At 44.4% G+C, this 20,911-nt stretch overlaps 1 protein-coding gene across 13 annotated transcripts in view; it reads right to left on the reverse strand.

The window, feature by feature from the left end:
- Positions 1-20,911, reverse strand: part of NEDD4L (NEDD4 like E3 ubiquitin protein ligase) — an 88,630-nt gene that overhangs the window by 11,241 nt on the left and 56,478 nt on the right. For 4 of the 13 annotated variants that reach the window (XM_053932783.1, XM_053932790.1, XM_053932782.1 and 1 more), the window contains exons 6-20: positions 18,583-18,636; positions 16,546-16,596; positions 14,567-14,628; positions 14,347-14,449; positions 13,953-14,119; positions 12,925-13,057; positions 12,237-12,413; positions 10,892-10,966; positions 9,377-9,436; positions 6,527-6,658; positions 5,936-6,055; positions 5,091-5,288; positions 4,575-4,652; positions 3,165-3,219; positions 3,019-3,075 (exon numbers count right to left, since the gene is read on the reverse strand). In XM_053932783.1, coding sequence (XP_053788758.1) covers positions 3,019-3,075; positions 3,165-3,219; positions 4,575-4,652; positions 5,091-5,288; positions 5,936-6,055; positions 6,527-6,658; positions 9,377-9,436; positions 10,892-10,966; positions 12,237-12,413; positions 12,925-13,057; positions 13,953-14,119; positions 14,347-14,449; positions 14,567-14,628; positions 16,546-16,596; positions 18,583-18,636 — 1,522 coding nt within the window. The remainder of the gene's footprint in view (positions 1-3,018; positions 3,076-3,164; positions 3,220-4,574; positions 4,653-5,090; positions 5,289-5,935; positions 6,056-6,526; positions 6,659-9,376; positions 9,437-10,891; positions 10,967-12,236; positions 12,414-12,924; positions 13,058-13,952; positions 14,120-14,346; positions 14,450-14,566; positions 14,629-16,545; positions 16,597-18,582; positions 18,637-20,911) is intronic. The other 9 variants (XR_008428780.1, XM_053932779.1, XM_053932789.1 and 6 more) reach the window with 7 other exon arrangements.

Here is a 20,911-nt window from a genome sequence, read left to right on the forward strand (position 1 = left end):
CTTGGCCTGCCATCCCTCTGTTTTGTTACAGACACTTCTCTGGGTTAGGAACTGGGCATCAGGAATCAAGATTGCATTTTCCATGTTTCTAGAACTGGAAAAGCCCTATAAGTTTGCATCCCAAGCTGGTTTAAGAAGGACTGGGATCTGAAAGGTGTCATTCAGCAAATGTTAACTGGAGAAAATTCTAAATGATTGCAAGCACATTTCAAGACATTTGATCTATTAGTTAATTTAATAGAAAAATACTATTTTTTTCCCTTCACACATTAAAGCTATTTATCACTTACAGGAATGCTGGAGGGCTGCCAGCCTGAGCTCCAGAGACCCCAGAGATGCATGGAGCAGAGCTGCTGCCAAGGTGGAAACCCAGCCCAACCCTTTCAGTTTTCAACCCCTACACTGGAATTCCCTTCTACAGAGCTCTCTGGTCACCTTCTTGACACCAGCGGCCACAAATCACAGTGCCAGTTTTCTGTGGAATCAGAGGTAACATAAATGACTGATAGTGTGTCAGCTCTTTGCTCTCTGTACTTCAGAGTGTGCAATGACACCAATCAATCTCAGTCTAACTTTCTTTTCAGAGTCTTACAGGGACTACATATTATAAATGGTGTTCCAGGGCTACAGGGGTCTGGCATGAGCCACTTCACTTGGAACCGTAGCTCAGGATTCTCTGTCTTATCCCAAGTGGACATGGATAACAAACTCATTTCTTTTGAAGAACATTTTCAAAAGTCTCAACATTTTCAAAAATGTCAAAAATTTGAGTCTTCCCACCAATACAATTCTGTCATAAACCAGGCTCTCAGGCCTTTGAGGATTCCCTCTTCCCCCTGCCTTTCCAAGGGGGCCACTATTTCCCTGAAGTTTGGGACCCCCTGCCAGATACAGAACTCTCACAGCCAGACATTCCCAGTGCTGATGGCATCGGAAGGGTTACTCCAGGTTGGATTTAGGCACTCCTGTCAATACATCACAGGGTGAGATAGCTCATGACCAGGTGATAGTATTTTTCATGCCCTTTTCAACCCAAATTCTGCTAATTGCTCCCATTCTGAGTAACACTGCAATTCTCTTTACACAGTCTCTTCCTGCACACTGCAGTGGCCTTTTGCCAGACTCACTCTGACTTCCCATCCCATTCCAGTGAGCCTCTCTCCCCTCTCCTGCCCTGCTGCTTCCTGCTGAACTAAGGAGTGCTTCCTCCAAATTCCTTGTGTAAATCACTGATGCATGTTGTGAATATCACCACGTGCAGGTGGAGGAGAACCCATTCAATGTATCCTTCCCCCCCCGTCCATGAATCACTGGTTCAGAAAATGGTTGCAGAATGGTTGTTTTCCCTTCTGATCCCTTCCAACAGGTAGATAGCACATGCCTGGGAGGCTCTCAGGAATGGCAGCAGTGTGCAGGGAACAGGGAACACCAGTGTGTCCATGGAAGGTAAGGTGCCTGGGGTAGCTGAGGGCCCAGAGAGCCAGGCAAATGGGTTCCCTGTCACACACAGCCTCTGGTACCAGTAACACTGCTGTGTGCATCAGTACTCAGTGCTCCTGGTCCCTGTGTACAGCACAGGGGCTGTGCCGGCTGCAGGGGACTTTGGCAGTTTCTCCCAGGGATGAGAAAAACATTTCAAAAATAGGACAAACAGCGCTGGAGAACTATGCAGCAGAGTTACAAAACGCGGCAGGGAAGCAGGACACGACCAGCAGCTGACTCTGTCAGACTTGTCCTGCTGGTTTTGTGTCCTGGCAGTGGCACAGCCCCTGGCCCTCCAGGCCCCCCAGCCCAGCCACCAGAGCAGTGCTCAGGCACCAGTTTGGGACCAAAGGGACATCTGCTGGAAGCAGGCAGCATTACCAAAAGCTTCCCTAAACTTCTGTGAAAAATGCTATGTAAGAAGCTAAATCCACTCAGATCAAAAGAGACTAGAGGGAGAATTCAGATGCACATAAATTTTGCTTCCCAATAGTTACAAATTCTTTGAGGAAATCTAATTAATGTATGACTTTTAACATTCCATTTTAGAGACTAACACATGCTCAAATAGCTTTAGGAGACTGAAAAATTAAAGAGTTTTAAGAGAGATTGGGAGGCTCAGCAGATACACAGGTGTTTTAAATGGGACAGCTTTATCCTGTGACTCCTTAGTGGCAGCAGTTTAGAATCATTTGCCATAGTTATATTTCCAGATCTCTGTTGGGAAAAATAATTACAGAAGGGATAAAGGATAATAACTCTGTACCAAAGTTTGGAAGAGGTTCATCAGGTGCTTGACAAGTGTATTATTTCTAATGTTTAGTTAAAAGGATTTATACCATTTCAGAATTGGTATTACTTTAAAGGCAGTATTTTAATAATGATGTAATATTGTCATCTCTATGGATGAGCGTGGGAGTCAGTGATACTGAGGGACAAACCTAATTCTGTCAAACATGGGTAAATTTAGGTTTTAACTCTCTGTGCACCCTCCTCTGATGGTTATGAGAGTTAGCTATGGCTGTGAAGAAATGTCTTATTATAAGAAGACCCAGCCCAGCCTTTGTGGGCTGCTTTGTTTCCAAACACCAACAAAACTCACACAGCAGTTCTGAGATGCTCTAGGAAGACAAATCTACAATGAAACATCACTTACACTAAAACTCCACTAACAGAACTGGAGAATATTAATGGGCTGGTGCAGTTTCACATGCTCTAAATAGGAAATAAGATCAGAATCAGCACTGCCACAGACCTGAAAGCAGAGGAAAGTACTTCTCAGTGCTAATTGCTCCACTGCCTATATGTGGAGCTGTGGCTACAGGATCTTTTCTCATCTTATTTTCTATTCCTAGTGTATATTTTAATTTATTAAGTGCAAATAAGCCATGGGATCATCAACAACAACAACAACAACTCCAAAATATCAACAAGAACAAAATAAACCACAGAGAGGAAATGTTAATGCTTCACAAGTCAGAGAGGGACAAAGCTTGATGAGCCAATTAAAGCAAGCTTCCAGTGAATGTACAGTACCGTAGGAGGGCACTAAGTCTCTGGTATCAATGTCTCCACATATCAACACCTGGCTTCCTAAATGAAGAGTAAAATCACAAAGCTTTCACTTCAATACTTAGTACCTCCCTTCGTCTATTTGCTCTAGTACCTGAGTGCTTACTTACTATGGTCTATATAAAATGTTCTTCCATCCAGGTGTATTCTTTCCTCCCAGCCAGGCTGGAAATGGGAAATAAAAACAAAGAAAAGAGAGAGTAAGTGAAATAGTAACAGTCTCACACAGCCTGAAGCAGTGCATTGCTCATACCTACTGGACTTGTCTCAAAGGTGCTTATGAGGTAGGAAACCCCAAGTGACTGGAGATGCATAATGGCAAGGCGACAAATCCAGGCAGACTCAGACCTAAAACTTATATAGGTGACTGCATGCTGTGCAGGGAATATTTTTTATAGTGGAAACCTCTTGCCTCAGGATTCCCACCCATTTCCTGCTGTGAGCAAACAATCACAGAGAACAGATAATCCATCGTGCTTAGTTTGAAAGTTTCTGCTCCTACTTCTGAAAGCCATGTGGCTTATTTACTGGAAATGTGTAACCCAGGCTCCCTGTACAGTGGGACAAGAATGTCCTAACCTAGTCCTCAGTGCTTCCCTTTTCATCCGTTCCCTTTTCTCATGTCCCAAGCGCCTGCAGTGCAGAAAGGAGAGCGGACGGCAGGATGCAGGGACAGGCAATGCTGGCCAGCCTGGGCTGCCAGAAATTACAGAGGAGAAATTATTTCACTTCAGTCCAGTTGGAGAAACTCGTGTTAAATTCTGTAGTCATCCCAACCTCGCTCCAAACCAGGAGGTTTAACTGAGGTGAAATCCTGTTACTAACAATCTGTTGCTAGTGACAGGTCAGGCTGCCCTGGTTTCACTGCATGTTTTGCCCCTTGCAGTTAACAGAACAAACTGTAATTGGGCCTTCAGTGCCTCCACGGTTAACACACGCCCCATGTACCTGGACAACTGTTTCCTAAAGCCAAAGAGCATTCCTGCTGCTGTGACCAGGAACGTGTCAGCTTCCACACATTACTCTCCACCTTTAAGGGCTGGGAGTATTTTAAAAACAAAGCAAAACTCTGCATTTGACATGTCTGTAAATCCCATTGTACTTTGACTACAAGTATGACAAAACTTCTGACATTAAATTGATGATTTGCTCTGCAAAATATGGAGGTTTCATTGAAAAATCAAAGTTTATTCCAATTTCTAAATGCTAGAATATGCTGGTGCACTGATAGAGCTTGCTTGGCACAACCTGCTCTGTTTTTCCTAAGCAGTGATTATGATTATCTAAAAGCACAGTCAGACACAGCCCAGCTAAGTGTGTGCAAAACACAACAGGTTCAGTAGCAAAGGAAAAGGCCAAGAGTTAGAGACTCCTGGGCTGGCTCTGGAGGGCCTGAGCAAGCCCCAGGGCACAGCAGGGCTCCAGAGCCTCCAAGAAGGGCTGCAGCAGCCTGTGCCCAGAACAGAGCAGAGCCCTGGGGCAGGAGGTGTAGGTTAGAACACAGGCACAGCATCACTTACAGGAAGAGGGCCCAAGTCATTGGGGTTCAGAGATGCTTTGGCTCTCAAATGCACTGGAAACTTCAGCCGTGGATCCTCCTGGAACACAGATATGCAACTGTAAATCCAACAGATCAAGGTAGATCTACAAAGTCAAGCACAGACTTATCTGGAAGTCTGTTACAGACTTCAGTTACAGACTTCTGTTAGTTTACAGTTTTTTATTCTTTTATTTTTTGAGAATAAACAAAACATGCCTTATTAGGATTTCTACAGTGCAGTGAATTTTCCAGTGCTGAGTGAGTTAGGGTGATGTAAGACCTGACTCCATTAAATGTGTGCTATGTCCAGGGATATGCTTCAAAAACCACAGGCCTGTTCTTAGGATGCCTGCACTCCACAAGGGTTTTTACATCCACACGGACATTTTTGGCTCTTAAAAACACAAAGACAAGTGCCATGCTGACACAGGGACATGCAGGCAGGAAGACAGAGGTGGGAGCGTGGCCCCCGGCGCCTCGGCTGGAGCGCCCTTACCCAGGTGGTGGTCTTGGTGTTGTGGTCGATGAAGAAGGGGCGGCCGTTCGGGGCGATGCGCATCTCCCAGCCCGGGGGCAGGAAGCTCTGGGCCCCCTTGTGCTGGGGCTTGGGGGAGTTGTAGGGGGATGGCTGTGGGGACTGAGGGTTGGACAGGGTGTCCTTCACCGCCCTGCGCACCGGAGAGTCCTTCATGCCCTGCGGAGCAGGAAACAGCACCATTGCGCACACGGCACTCGGGGCTGCAAAACCAACCCAACCTGGCTTCACAGCAAATAGCTTTTCATTCCCGATCTAATTAATGCTAGAATTAAACGCTAGGACTGATTTACTAGAATTTAATTAGCTCTACCTGTGCCTTCTAACATGCCCAGTCTTTTGCTGTAAAGGACACGGTGTTCTGTGCCTTCCTCTGCACAATGACAATGTCCCCAGTATTTACACTTGATTGTACCTTCCCCTGCACCTACCCTGGATGTGTCCATATTTCATTTTACCAAGGAAAAGACAAAAGCAGTGTTTTGTGCTTCAGGGGCAATATATCTCATTTACAAGAAAGCCTTTAAGTGCAAGGCTGTGTGAGCCACAGCTCTTCAAACTCTTAAGCATGAAGAGGAAATCTGAAGAACTGGCTCTCTTCAGCACAGCCACGAGTAGAGTTTGAACCACACTGTCAGAAGTCAAACACGCACAGGCTTTGATTGCGTAGGGAGCCGCTTCAGCTACTCTTTAGCCACGTCACAGTGAACATCAGTCCACAGCGTTTGGAATCACTTGGAAAGAGACTTAAAAGAAATGTAGCCCATCTGAAGGACAAGGAGAGAGGAGCAGTGGGAGGGGCTCACCTCGAGCGGCGCTGACAGGGTGACAGTGGGGGAGCTGAGGCTGCGGGGCCGCCGGATCTGCGGCTCGCTCAGGTGGTTGCTGCTGCTCGTGCCCGGCCCCACCATCCCGTCCTCGGCGAGCTGTGCCAGAGCAAAGCCAGGTCACAAATGTCACAAACACTGCCCACGCTTAGGACATGATAAAACCAATGACATTGTTATCATCATTACTGCTCTTCTTAACCAGACTTCCTTAAAGGCCATAAAGGGGATTTAATGTAATTCCACTGGAAGGGCCAAGAACCTACGGTTCTATTAATGGCTTGAGCCAACTTTCACATTTAATCCAAAGAACACATTTGACTCCTTTTAAGAGCTCTTCTGCATCTCTGCATCTTCTGCATCCTCCTTCCCTTGCAGTGATCACCTTAACCTGTGCCTTAATATAATTAAAAGAAGTAACCAAAACCATCCAAAATTATTGCAGCTTTTTATGATTCATCTGTATTGTCATGACAATGATTAGGGTATTTCCTTTAAATTTCAGATTTCTGGAAGCTGGAATGACCCTGAGCCAAGCCAAGCGCTGGCTGCCAGGATGCAGCACAGTACCTGCATGATGGGCCGTGTCCACGTTGTGGTCCGGTTGTTGTGGTTGACGTAGTAGGTGCGGCCCTTGGCGTCCTTGCGCTCCTCCCAGCCCGAAGGTAAGCCCGGCGTGGTGTGCACGTAAGCCACAGAAGGCTGCTCAGGCAAGAAATCATTGAATTCTTATTTTATAATAGCTTAAAAAACATTTTAAACTCTGTTGTTTGTAAAAAAAAGTCAACTTGTTAACTTAGACTCTTCTTAATTCTTAGTCACAACAACCACATGGGAAAACCCAGTTTCTGATTTAATTTAATTCAAGCTCTTTATCATGTGCCTTTGAATCAAATAATTCTTTTCTCCCAACAGATCTTTTGGGTCAGTTTGACACAGATTCAGCAAACAGACAAGTTTATATGCCCTCAAACATTCTATTTTGTTACACATAATGAGAAAAATGAACTCTATGTTTTAGTGAGTTTTCCTTAAAAGGCTGAGGTTTCTTCCTTTTATCAGCATGGATAAGTAAGAGTTAAATAACCATACAGTCAAGATCTCTCAAGGCCTGCTCTCTTCTTTACCCCAGGGTGTCTTGAATCAGTTGCCAGAAACTACTGTGGGTTTATAAAGTTAATTTTAACCATTTTGCTGCACTCAGGGCTCCTGTGTCCCAACGACACCAGATATCCTCAAACTGGAGCCTCAACTTCAGCATGACAAAAACTTTTAGTAAAAGCTCCACAAGTCAGACCCTGTTCTAAGAGAAGGATACAGGTAAGGGAAGAGTCACATCCTGTTGCCCACAGGCACTGTGTCCCTGTGTGTGGCTGATGTTCTCTCTTGTCTTTCCTGTCCCCAAAATACCCAAGCACGAGTTCATACACATGAGCTATGAACTGGAACCAAGTGGGATGAAGGACCTGCCTAATTCAGAGGCTGATGCACTACAAGCTCTGGGGTTTTGCCATGAAACAGTAAAGGCCTCTGAAGGCTCCTGCTGAAATCCAGGACACATTCTCTTCCTCCTCTCTATATTCCTTACTTCAGCAAGATAATGAACTTAATTCTTGTTCTTGCCTTATCTCTGCCAGATCTTTCCCAGAGCAACTGCCATAGGCAGTGCAGGCACTGTTTAAGAGGAGAGCACAGTTGACACAAGGAACTGCAGAGCTGCAGGGATAATCAAGAAAGGAAAGGAGAAAAGCTACCGGATGGGTCAGGAAGCTGACATACTCCAATAGGGAACAGAAAATAGAGGGAAACAGATAAGAATCCAAGTGCAAACTCTCAGACTCATTTCTTTCTCTCCTGAAGAGCCAAGGGCTATTTTCCCTATGTCGGTTCACAGAGCTGGCAGGCAGTGAGGAGAACACCTTGCCCAGGCTGTGCCAGTGGCTGTCAATCCATCAGTCTGGGGTCAGGAAGGGCTGCAAACACTCCACAGTGTTTCAGTTACAACTCAGAGATGGGGAGAAGGACACTGCTTCTGGGCCTGAGCCCGTGGGTCCTGCTCCAAGGAGGGGGCTTGTAGGGATTCTGAAGGCAAAACCAAGGTGACTAGAGACTTTTACTGCTGAAAGGTTTCGTCTGCAAGCCTCAGGTGCCCAAAGACCCAAGAGAATGCAGCCTTTGAAGACAAAGGATTTAGACCATGAATCTTGTGTAAGTCCCAATTCCTCCATAGATCCCAATACCTCCCAAGTCCCAGTTCTTCTACAGATCTGGGACTCTGGGTGTAAATGCTGAACAAAGACAAGGGGGGATTAGCTACTGCAGTATGGTGAGGTAAAACATCTTGGTATGGCTACACTGAGTGTATATATACACCCATCATTATACAAACTACTCATTTTTTGCTCTAAAAAGTCTAATCAAGACGAGATGCTCTACCAAGGGAGTACCACTGCTGTGCAAGTTCACCTAGCACAATTAATTAACTACTAATGAGTCAGGCATTTTATTTAGACTTTACTATTTACAAATGTGCTCCTCTGGTTCTAAAATTAAAAACTAGTGAATACTGATAGTATTACAGAACGATGCATCAACACCAGAAGTAAGATTTATTTATTTCCCAGATGCAAGTAACAATTTATAGCAAGTATAAATTCAATTTCTTTCTCTGAAACAAATTCTCTAGGAGGGCATAAATTCATAAAAGCCATTTATGATAGTTACTGTAAATTATTTCTGTCAAATGATTCAGACTGGCAGTTAATTAGGTTAAAGGTTCAACATATATATTCAACATAATCTAACATAATTAGATTAAAGTTCAATATAGATTAAACCCACTTTCCTTGTATTACACTTTCAGCAAAGTATATCAAGAATTTTATGGGACGATCAAACTACAGTCTTGGACTGCTGAGGAACTGCTGGAAAATGAAACTGGCATTCAGTAAGACCATTAAGAGCTCTGTGCTATATCACTGTAGCCCCAAGGCTCTCAAATTAAGATCAACTTTAAGAATTAAAATTAATTAGTCTAATGGAGAGTAAGGGAAGACAAGAAGATACAAGATGCAAACACAGCTACATGTACAATGATTTGATGTCTCTAATCACTGCTGCTTCCTTTTAAAAGAATTAGCTGTTGTAGCTTTCATTCTTCAGGAGCCCGTGGCATTTCCTTAGTGCACAGCTTTGTCATAATTCAACGTAACATCCATGTCCCTAAACCATGCCAGTATTTGAGTACAATTGCAGTGTTTTGAGAAATGTTGAGAAAATTTGGGACAAAAATATCTAAGTTTTCATTCAATAGCTGTATTTCATTCAACACATTTTTTTAAAAAAAAGTTGCTCATTGTACAAGACCTAAATGTCCCCCCGTTTTATTTAGAGATAGTGCTTGATAAAGAGTTTTATTACCGTTGGCTCCTCTCCCCCTGTGACAGTTGAAGAACGAGCTCTCCTAGAGGGACCATTCTGCTGTTAAATGACAATTAATGTTACACATATTTACTGAAGAAGATCACAGGTTACTGTCACATCTTTAGGAGCAAGGCATCAGACACTTTCACCAAGAGAGAGCAGTTAGGTGGGTAATAGCAAATCTGAAAGCCATCAGCCACTGGTAACCAAGCCAGAATCCCAGAGGAGCACTGGATTTAGAAGAACGTGTACTCAGTTGCCAGAAGAGAAATGACCATTAGCTCAGGAAGGATGAAATGTGGTTAAGATCAGGTGCGATGCTGTTTAGAGCAATGCTCTCAGTGCTGCTGATTTGAACGTGTGCTCAGGAAATGAGTGTCCCTCAAGAAGCATGAGAAAGGCCTCTCTCTTCCCAGCCCCAGCTGCCAGCCCACACCCGGCCCCTGGCTCCAGCAGTGCTAAACACAGCACGAAAGCAGCAGAGCAGCAGAGCCTTGTTCCCCCTGCAGTCAGGCACAGAGGCTGCACTGGGACCCACCCCCAGAGCCAGAAACATGCCTCAGCTACACTTAATAACTGCTACAGCACGGGGAAAATCCAGCCAAGAGAAAACCTCTGTGGTTTCTGGAAATGTTCACCCAAGAGCAGCAGAGAGAACAAGCAACACAGAGACAGCAACTTTGGTAACAAACTTCTTGGTATGCACACGTTTTCTATTTGCAGATTCACATGGGACATATTTATAACTTTTAAAAAATTAAGAAAAAAATCTTGGAAGAAAAGTATAATCTATTGAAAGATTCTTTTGCAATCTGACCAGTTTTATTCAAAAGCACACCTTACACACTCCTATTTTAAGTGGTCTCTGTACCTACTGCTGAGAGGTGGCAGAGAGCACAAACCTGCCAATTCTGCAACCCTTGCACATGGGCTGTGGGAATGGCACCACTTTCTGTCAGCTGGAGCACAGTGTGCATGGTTCTGACAGGAGAAGCTTTGTTTACAAAACATCTTTGTATCTTTTCCTGTTTGAACAATTTCCTTATATAAACCTGCAGAAGTTGCCTCCTTTTCACTACAACCAGGCAAAACATCAGTCCTTTGGGATTTTAGACAGATTTGTATGTTGCAAGTAAAATCAACTTATGGGCCACAGAAATACATCTGCTATCAGAGTCCTGTGGCTACTCCAGTTCCAGGTAAAGCTGGCTCTCCTGCCCTCTCCTCCCCCAGCTGGGAACACCCCTTGGAGGAGTTTCTCCACTGACTGCACATAGGAGTGCAGTAACCTAAATTTCCATGGTAAATGACTGAGGAGAGGTTGCCTTGCTCTGTCTCCAAACATTTTCCTGTCTCAGGAATGTCCTCATTTTTTAGCTCCCATGAATTTGGTTTGGGGCAATCAGACGCCCACCTTGGGCAGTGATCCGTGCCTGACTAGAGCTGACCCAAGGCAAGGTGTTATTCAGAATGCGAGAATGTCCACCCAAAAAGGAAGGAGCTCTGGCTTACCAGGGATAACTGGGACTGTTCAGCGACTGTGTCTGTCACACTGCAGGACCTCAGTCGTGAAGAAGGTTCTCTTTGCTGCAAGGAAAAAAAACAGGAAGATGTCTCCAAGTTAGGGTGTCTTAAAACATTATGCTTATTCAGAAAATTCAGTAATTACAGGTAGCAAACAATTATCTACTTCTGTTTTACCACAGAGTGGTATATCCCATTTCTCTACTTCCTGTATTCTAAAAAAAAAGGGCCCATCCATTTTCCTAAAGGAGAAATGTCAACATGAAGAAACTTATGAATTATTGAAAAAAATAAGGCATTAAGAAATATATCCAAAATCAAATACTATGGATGAGAGCTCAAAGTCTTAAAAATTCATTTACTTAAAATTTTATGGTATTTCTGAAAAAAAAAAAAACAAACTGTTTCAATCTTCCTCGCTGCTGCTAACGTTTGAATTAGTTGTGTCTTTTCCCGAGACACATCCTTCATGATTGTGAACTAGAAACAAAATCTCCTTAAAAAAGCAGACACACATCATGTCTGACACTACAATGTAATTCCTCCCCACCGGTCCAGCTGGGCACTCGAGGGCTGAGCAGTGTTTAGGAAAACACAGCACTGACACATCTGCAGTAAAACCGGTGGGGGGCTACTAAAACTGCAGTTCTCAACACAAGCCCAAGTGCCTCTGCGTGCAGATCCACGAGAGCATCAGAGCTGTCACTGGCTGACCAACCTCCAGGTGACGTTCCCATCAGTCAGAGACCAACTGCACTGGCTCTTTGGGAAAAACGCACCTAATGGAGATTCTTTTTGATGAGAACAAGAGTATTTCTTATCTCTTGAACTGCAGAGGTACCTTGATAGCACCATACTAAGAATAAAAAATAAATAAGATCACCATGCTCTGTTTAATATTTACAATTATTTTTGTAATCAAAGAGACCTAAAACATTCCCCCACTTGTACATGCATTATCTTGATTTTTTAATGGTATCTGACTAATGGATAACATAAATACAGAAACCATTTTCTTTGTTTTTCCCTTTCTTTTGAAAATTCCTAGCTTGATACCCTCTGCTCTTATCTATTTTGTTTCAGTAAAGGTCTAACAAATAGCAGAGTCTGCAGTTAAACTCACACGGAACTCTTGAAATCTGAACAGAGGAATTCTGTTGTATTAGGCAGTTTGCTTGCTGGTGAAGCTGATACATTTTTTGGAAGGGAATTTTAACTGCATGCTCAGGTTTTCCTGAGCCCAGCAGTCGCTCCCCATGCATGAAGTGATTCAGGTAATGCCAAAGAATAGCACATTTCTGCACTAGAGCTTAGCAGATTACACATTACATACAATCAAAGAGCTGAGTTGTTCCCCATTGGAATCAGGAGTGACCTGGAGTCTTCTGCTCAGCTCCTCAGACAGCTCCTGAGGACTGGTCCGGGACACTGGAGATGCAGGAGGAGGCGGCAGTGACAAGCTTAAGGAATCCCCACTGGCACTTGCCTCCTCTGAAATGGTTTCCCAAGGCTAATGAAAGAGAAGAAACTAAGTTCAGGTTTTATACAGACTGAGCCTTTTTTTCCTTTGCCTTCTGTGTGATCATCTCACTGTGTCCAACACCCAAAAAACAGCTTCTCTTCACCCTAAAACAAGGCACTACAGAAACCTGAAGCACAGGGCAGTTACAGCCAGTCCACTTCCCTTTTATTTATCATTTATTCCACTGCTGTTTAGAGCAGAATATGAAAGTGTTTCTATCAACGTATATAAGACAAGCAATTTGGAATGATAAATGTTTCTCCCAGCATTTACATGGGACTCAGTGCTGTCCACAGGCCACCAGGCAGCTGCAGCTGCACAGGACCCTGGCAGTGTGCTTCTGGCTGCACTGTCATTGTGCTCCTGGCATCTTCCCAAGGCAATTTCCACAAACGCCGTGTAAAACCACGACTCTGTGCTGTGTGGTAATTGGTTCACATGTGAGAAGCATGGCAGCTCGAAGTTTAGTCAGTTCCTTAAGCCCAAGGCTTGGGCATACCTCAGGAATGTCTCCACTCTCCACAGGCTCTGGCTCCAAATCCTCACTGATGTGGCGCCGAGAGCGGAACCGCCTGTGAGCTGCCTCTTGGTTTATCTGTCTGATATTGTTATCTGACTCGGATCCCACGTCGCTGCAGGGGGGGAACCCAGCACGGGAAGGAGAAAAGAACAAGAAAATAACCCAAGTTAAACTAAGCCCCCCATTTTGACCATTGTCTTCAAAATCTTGGTAATGCTTTCGATTATAAAAATCATTATTCATGCATGTATCAAGCTTCATAATTAGGAGACTGTTTAATCCCTCATTTGAAAGAAAATAAAACTGGAAGCACTTCACAAATATCACAGAACACCAGGTTGGGAAGGACCTCAGGGGTCATCTGGTTCAACTTCTGCTGGCAGGAAAACCATGGCCTAGACAAGATGGCCCAGCGCTCTGTGGAGCCCAGCCTCGAACACATCCAGTGCAGGGGATCCAGCACTTCCTTGGACATGGTTTAGCGGTGGCCTTGGCAGTGCAGGGTTAAATACATGATCTCACTATAACTCAACACTGCCAGTTATTCACACTCTGTAAAACGTAAGCTCGCCACAGCTTTCTAAATCTAATCTTGAGACGATATCGCTACAGACCTCTCTGACAGCACATCCTGGGAATGAAGTGTATTCACAGAATAATAACCAGGATCTCCTCAAAGCTAATCTGTTCAACTTCATTAGAACTTAGTAGAGTTGACTTTTTTCCTTACCTCTTCAACAGTCTCTATAAACAAAGTAATTTATTCCTGTTAAATTACTTACTGAAAAATTCCTTATCTGTCTCCTAATATTCTAAGGTGTGTTGTTAATGCACTGCCTTCCCTGCCATCCCAGGGTTCCTGGAATTTCCCAGAACACTCTGTGTCTCTGTGATCTGCTGGGGGCAAGCAAGTCTCTTCCGGGCACAAACAAAGTGCATCTTCCTTTCTGCCTCGAGCCTCAGCCTGGCTCTCCATCCCATACAGCCCCCAGCCCACGGCTGCTTACACGAGGCTGGGCCGGTGCCACTGGGTGCTCCTGTTGTTGTGGTTCACGTAGTAAGTCCGCCCCAGGTTGTCCACCTTCTCTTCCCACCCAGGAGGCAGCGGAGGAGGCGGCAGCTCCTCCTGACGCTGAGATGCGGCATCGCTGGAATCCACCACGTCCCAGCCATGCTTAGGAATGAAGGAAAAAGACCTCTGTGGTTACAGTGTGCACCTCATTTCAATGAGGAAAGAGCTAAACCCCCATCAGTCTATTAAAGAGGGATTTCCAAAGGTGGCTGGGTGGTGGCTTGGTGCCAAAAAGAACCAACTGCCTACTCTGTTTCCAGGGCCTCATCCTTCAAGTGCAGCTGACTCTACAATTTTTCTTTAATCCTTCCTTGAGATTTCAGCCTTACCTCAGAGTCATCCCTCTGATCACTATTTTCTTCCTCTTGGCCACCATTTTTGGGCATATACGCCATCTTCAGTCTCAAGAAACCCTTCACACGAGATTTGTGGCTACAAGACAAGGAGATACATTGCATTTAAGAACTCTTAAATAATTGCAAATGGAAAAATCATGAAGTAGAGAAATGTTTTAAAGTCCTCAAATGTTTTAAAGGTCCTTCCTCTCACCTTCTTGGTCTGAGGAGGAAATCCTTAAATGTGTATGGCCTCTCCATGGTTGGGTCTTCAGTCTGAAAGCAGTGGAGAAAATGGCAAATTAAAGGGCTTGCCCACAAGTCCAGCCACATAAAGAACACTCACATATCAGGCTGACAGATTACATCTCTGATTTCCACTGAATCCTAAGTTACCTAAAGCCTGTAATCTTGAAAACTTCTATTCCTTGAGAATTTCAGCTTTCTTACCAAGTAAGTCACATCCTTCGCGTGTGCAAACACACAGCTGCTCTGGGCACAGAACTAGGAATTTCAGATGCCAAGGGAAAAGGATGATGAATCCATACACACACTTCTGATGCTGAATGTCTGGGGAACTTTATTCTAACCTTGAAGCATGAACCGTGTTACGCTTGGCAGCCAAATCCCACGCAGCCTCTCCTTTCACTGCCTGACCCAGAGTCCACTTTCTGTGGGAGAGACACGTTGCCCCTTTTGCTCAGAGATGGCAGATTTGAACAAGCTCACCAGGACACCAAGGCATGCACGATTCACACTGCTGTTTAGTGCTCAGCTGGAAGGGACGTGCTCCCAGTGAGGAGCTGTATTATTTACCCAAATTCTGTCCATAGTAATTAGCTGGTATTGGAGAAACAAGGACTTTGACAAACAAATCAGCTGGATGAGAAAGCTGATTATTAATTTGTTAATAAATACATCCCAACGGCTCCTACCAAGGTAGTGGAAGGATGACTGTAGATGTACAGTGTGCACCCACACCTTCTCAACCTCGCTCCCTGGAACGGGGCAGGAGCAGGCAAGGAGGTCCTGCAAGGTCACAGTTACTGAAGGAAGGGCTGCTCTGAGACACGGAAGCTTTGCCATGGACAATGTCTGAGGGGGAAAGGACTCTTCCCACTGTCCCACCAGGGCTATTTAGATCATGTCTGTGCATAAGGATATCCACACAAGCCCAGACCAAGCAATCCTGCACAGCACAGCTGGGATGACAAGAGCTCCCATGAGAAGGGAACCACACATTTGTCACCACAAGGTGTTCCTGACCCTTCCCTTGTAGCTTTCCAGTGTTACAGTTTATAACCTAACACACTGTGTGCAGACTCCTGATCAACCATAAAAGATACATCTAAACAAGCATCACAGTGCAAGTCATTACAAAGCATTTTTCTCCTACAATAACATCCATCAATAGCGAGAAGTCAAAATCAGACACAAAAAGCCAGTTATGCTCAACTGATACCTTATTTTGATGTAAACACTGCAACAACTTCACCCATAAAAAGCCCTGAGAGGTCACAGATATTAAGATTAACATGCACAACATTTAAAAAATATTAACGACATTCAGCCAATGTTAGTCATCCAAAACAATACATAATATCAGAAATGTTCGTACCAAGGCTAATGCAATCATTGTATATACATACACATATATTTATTCCTATTTTAAAAAATCTATAAATAGAAATTGCACTTAATTTAGCATCTAATTTTGCAGCCCATGCAGAATCCTGGCTGCTGGGGGGAAACCAGACCACTGGAGCTTTACACTGAATTCCTCCATTAATTAAGAAACAGAAACAAACATTACCACCTTCAAACCAAACACCTCAAATGTCTATTGACAATAAAATGATTCAAACCCTGTGTCAATTGCTTTCAACTGATTGCTATTGAACTCTTACTGTTGGCAAAGAATTCAATTTCAGCTAAAATAATGAACAAATGACATAGTTCTGGCAGCCTTTTGGTTTTTCATGCATTTGCTGAAGCAAACCTGCTCTCATGAAGCTTTTTTTGCACAGAAAGTGCATCCCTTCCCTGCACAGCCGATGCATCTGCCTGTTCCTGTGCAGGTGAGGCTTGGTTGTCCAAAACAGTTTCTTTTAAGCTCTGCTGGCTGCACTTGCTTTGAGAGAATGTGCAATCAACTGTACAGAGCCCCAGGGGTTCCAGGGGTCGGGTGCTTACCGGGAGGTGACTGAGCGGCACATCCACCTGGCCCAGGAAGTCGTCTCTGGTCTGTCACACAGAAAGTAAATTAACATCAGAAAAGCAAAAAATCGTCAATATCAATCTAGTCACAATGAGACACAAATAAAGATGATTGAATACCATTACTTTAGGAATCACTGGTTTCTACCCCCTTATTGTTGCCCATTATTTGTTGTTCTAATTCATTTATCTTAGCACAGTATTTCTCGTGACACTCCAAACAGGTTTCTGAGCCCACAGCACATGTGGTGCTGCTGACACATTCTGCCTGGGGGAAACCACCAAAACCAACCCAGAGCCCCCCCAAACACTGAGGTGGTTTCCTGTTGAAGGGGTACAGGTCCAAGCCTTCCTTCATGGACTGACATTTACCCATCGTGGGAGCAGCTCACCCAGCAGGGTGAATTCCAGCATTGGGTCTAGACTGGGAATGTTCCCCACAACAGGCAAAGCATGGAAATGTTGGCAGCAGCTGAGGCCAAAGGACACCAGTGGCAGACGGGTGTTTGCCGTGGGACCTGGGCCCTGTGCTCCAGGGACACCTGGGATTCACTTGGGACAGGAATTTTCACCATCAAACAGTTGTGTTCTTCCAAACCCAACTGTCTACCAGGGAAGGCAGTTTCTGTTCAGATACTGTTTGTGACACCAGATATCAGCCCCAGTGATTCCCAAATAACCTGCTGCCTATTTATAACCACGCTATGCACGGAATTCCAGGAAGTGCATGCTGCTGCTGCACAGCCAAGTTTACATATTTCTCATAGCAGAGCATTAAGTTTAATATTAAAATTCATATTTTATATGATAACCTCATAAGAATTCTGTTTCTACTACAAAGATAGGATGATGTTTCACGATCCCCACAGAATGGACACATCCTGCTGTGCTGGATGCTATGGAACAACACAGAAAGCACTGAGGAGACCATGGGTTTTCCAATTTTAAGTAAAAAACAGGGAGTAGATTTTTCATTACAGAATTTTGACTATTAATCTTCTTCCTAGCAAATACTAGAAAAACCTGGTAGCATGCCCTGTTTTTAGGGAATTAACATGCTTTCCCCATAATACTGGCAAATTCCAAGTACTCGCCACCTCCTGCTTCAGTACAGTCACTCCAATAACAACTGCTCTGAAGAAAATATACACCTATTGCTACATCGCTTCTTGCAGCTTTTAGCTCAAGAAAAATACAACTCATGGATACAGAAAATGTTCATGTAGATTAGAAACAGCCTTAAAGAACTTGAACCAACAAAATGTTTGTAGCTTACAGTGGGACTGGAAACCCCTCAGTCCCAGCCAGCTCTGTAAGTGGAATTACTTCCTCATCTAATTCTGCATGCCTATGGTCACCTTTGCCAGAACTAGGGCTCTTGTAAAACTCAGTCTTTATGTAATACTTGACTGTACACATACATCTGTAAGAAAAGGGGGGGAGGCTGGTATATTAATATCACTATTTAGTATTTTTTTCTGTGAAAATAATTTTCTCTTGCAAGCCTCCACAGCTCTAAAATTTAGGCATTCTCACTTTGGGGCTTCCTGCTTCCAGCAAAGGCACCTCATAAGCCACAGGAACCTTTTCCACTGCCTTCTTTTTCCCTTTTCTCATTATAATGATGCTGTTTGGGGTTTGCCCCTTTTTTTCCTATGTTCTCTGTATTCTTCACACATATATTTGTAACTCTGTCACCTATCATATTAGTAGCTAGATTTCCCAGTGCTTTTCCATGGCGTTTCCCTAAGCAGAAAGACAAAATAAATTCCAAAGCTCCAAGCCCTAGGAGGTACAAGGCTCCAGTACTATCTTGGTTCTTCCTGGGAATCAAGGCTGAGAACAACCCTGCAAGATACATTTATTTTCATGAACAAGTGTTACGACTAGTGCTGAAGGGGGGGCTCCAAAGGAGGGGTTTGACTGGGGGAGAATTGCATCACCACTTGTCCTCCTAATTGGTGCTTTTTATCAATTATGCTAATTTCCTAAAACCTATAAAAATGTACTCACCCTTGAGGGATGGTAGGCCTTTGTGGACATCTTTCCATAACTGCTCCTGGAGGCCTTCAAATAAAGATCCCCTTTTATATTACCTCCTTACTAAAATTATCTCGAGTTTCATTTCCAGGTTGGGAAAAAGGCAACAATAACAATGTCTGTTTCGAGAAACTCTCTGTCACTAAAATCCACAGAGCCACCCAAGGCACCAGCCTGTTCAGCTGTGTATCACAGTATCACACTGCTAACTCCTGCTCCAGTCTGATCCCCCCAGACAGTGAGTAATCCCTTCTCCACAACAAAGGCACAGGATGCAGATGCTCACCAAGCCAGAGCTTGAGTAGGACTTTCCCCACCAGAAGGAGCAACCCCTCAAATGCCACTGCTCCCGTCCCACGTGGAACGTGGGTGGCCTCTGTGTGGGCAGCAGGACAAGCACATGCAGGCAGGGGTGGGGCAGGGCTCAGATGCTTTGTTAGAGTTTTACTGCAAAACCCAAGTATAACAAAAGCTATCCCAAAATTTCCTAATTAGCCTTTAACACTCCAGAGCAATTTTACCAAGTTTCAGCACCCCCTGGTCCACCTGTTGGGTTGGTTTAGCACATTAATTGTGGAAGAGGAGAAAGTCAGACACTATCCTATCTTCCAAGGAGCTCTCTTGAAATGAAAGGTAATCACTTCAGTGTTTTGGCAGACATAAATACCCCATCTGTTCAGGAAACCCAACCAACCACCTCACTCATTCATGCACTGATCCTGTGGGAAAGCAGCACCAGGCTCACAAACACCAGGCATGGCAGGTGTTCTGTGCACTGAATTTTCCTGAGTGTGTGAGGGACCCCTCACACCTGCACAGACACTGCAACGAAACCTGGTCATCACTGCATCCCAAGAGCATCCAAGACCTCAGCTGTCCAGTGAAAGACAATGGAAAAAAACAAGGAAACACTTCATTAAGTGTAATCAGTAGTCAGTGACTGAAAAAGCTTCAAAAACCAACAGAACTACTTGGAAATTCTAACTTGTGCCAAACACCTCAGAATATGAAACAACTCACTCTTCATCGTAGGAGATTGAAGGTGACGCTCCCAAGCCAAATGTACGTAAAGATTAGGCTGCAATTTGGTGCCTATCCAAGCTGCAAGCCAGGAAGAAAAGCCTGGGATAAAGTCGCAGTGCCCTAAACACCCTCAGTCTCCAAAGCAGCAGAGAAAGGAAAAGCATCCATTGACACTTCGGTGCAAATCAGAACGTTTAGCTGAGCCTCAGGATTGTATACATCAACTTTACTCGGAACCACACAAAAGTATGAATAAACTGTTGCATTGATGCTCGTTTCAATCACTGAAGCTTGTTGTTTTACAGAAGGGAAAGTGTCGATAGTTAACAGTTCAGCTGTTAGAGACTTGCTTATTTCAGCTCTGGAATAAAAGGTAAGTATTACCTCAGACGTGCACCCATAAGGTAGGACAGACATTACAGTTGGGCAATAGCTGAGCACACGAGCAACTACAACAGGCAACTCAACTCCACTTAGCTTTATTCCAGTCTGAACAGAAATCAGAAGTTAGAAAACAGCAGAGGTACAACAGGCTAGTCAGGACTTTGACTAAAAGATCACACAAACAACATGAAGGATCTGCAGGAGGGGGCAGGTCTCACAGGGACTAAGACATTTAGCCATATGCAAAATACTATTAAGCCCCCACAAACGTGTACACAAGCTGACACCCCCAACACATGCAGTTCTCCCAAGGAAAGGCTCTACTGCTGCCATGCAGTACCAGGCCAAGCTGCAGTCCTGTGCTTATCTGTTGCTTCCTTAGACCAACATCATCAGGACAGCTCTCCCAGCAGCCCTGCTCCTGGACTTTTCCTGACTGTTTCCTAACCTGGACCAACACACCACGCTCTTAAAAATGATCACCAGTAATGCAGAACAAACTCCTGAAAGTGCCTGAAAATTTTCTAAGGTTGGGAATGATCCCAAAGGGGTTCCTATGGAATGCCCCTGTATGAAAAGATGATCACCATGGACTGGGAACCAGCAAGACCCACAAAGCACAGAGCCACGGCTCATCCAAACTGAAGGACTGGACAGAGACAGTGACAAGCTGTGAAAAGAAGAACAGGCCCCCAGAAGCCGTACTGCTGCCAGCTGGGGCTGAGGCCGGAGCACTGTGGGTACAGAGCTCTCGGAGGTGCTTTGGTTCCCTGGCCAGACACCAGGCTGGGAAATAACACTCCACCCACCTACAGTTCCCTTGGCATTTTGAGATGATCAGGATGTTCCCAGCTTTCTGACCTGAAAACTGTTGTGTACTATTTCTGGGCACTGT

Source organism: Vidua chalybeata, chromosome Z, assembly GCF_026979565.1.
Source record: "Vidua chalybeata isolate OUT-0048 chromosome Z, bVidCha1 merged haplotype, whole genome shotgun sequence".
NCBI lineage: Eukaryota > Metazoa > Chordata > Aves > Passeriformes > Viduidae > Vidua > Vidua chalybeata.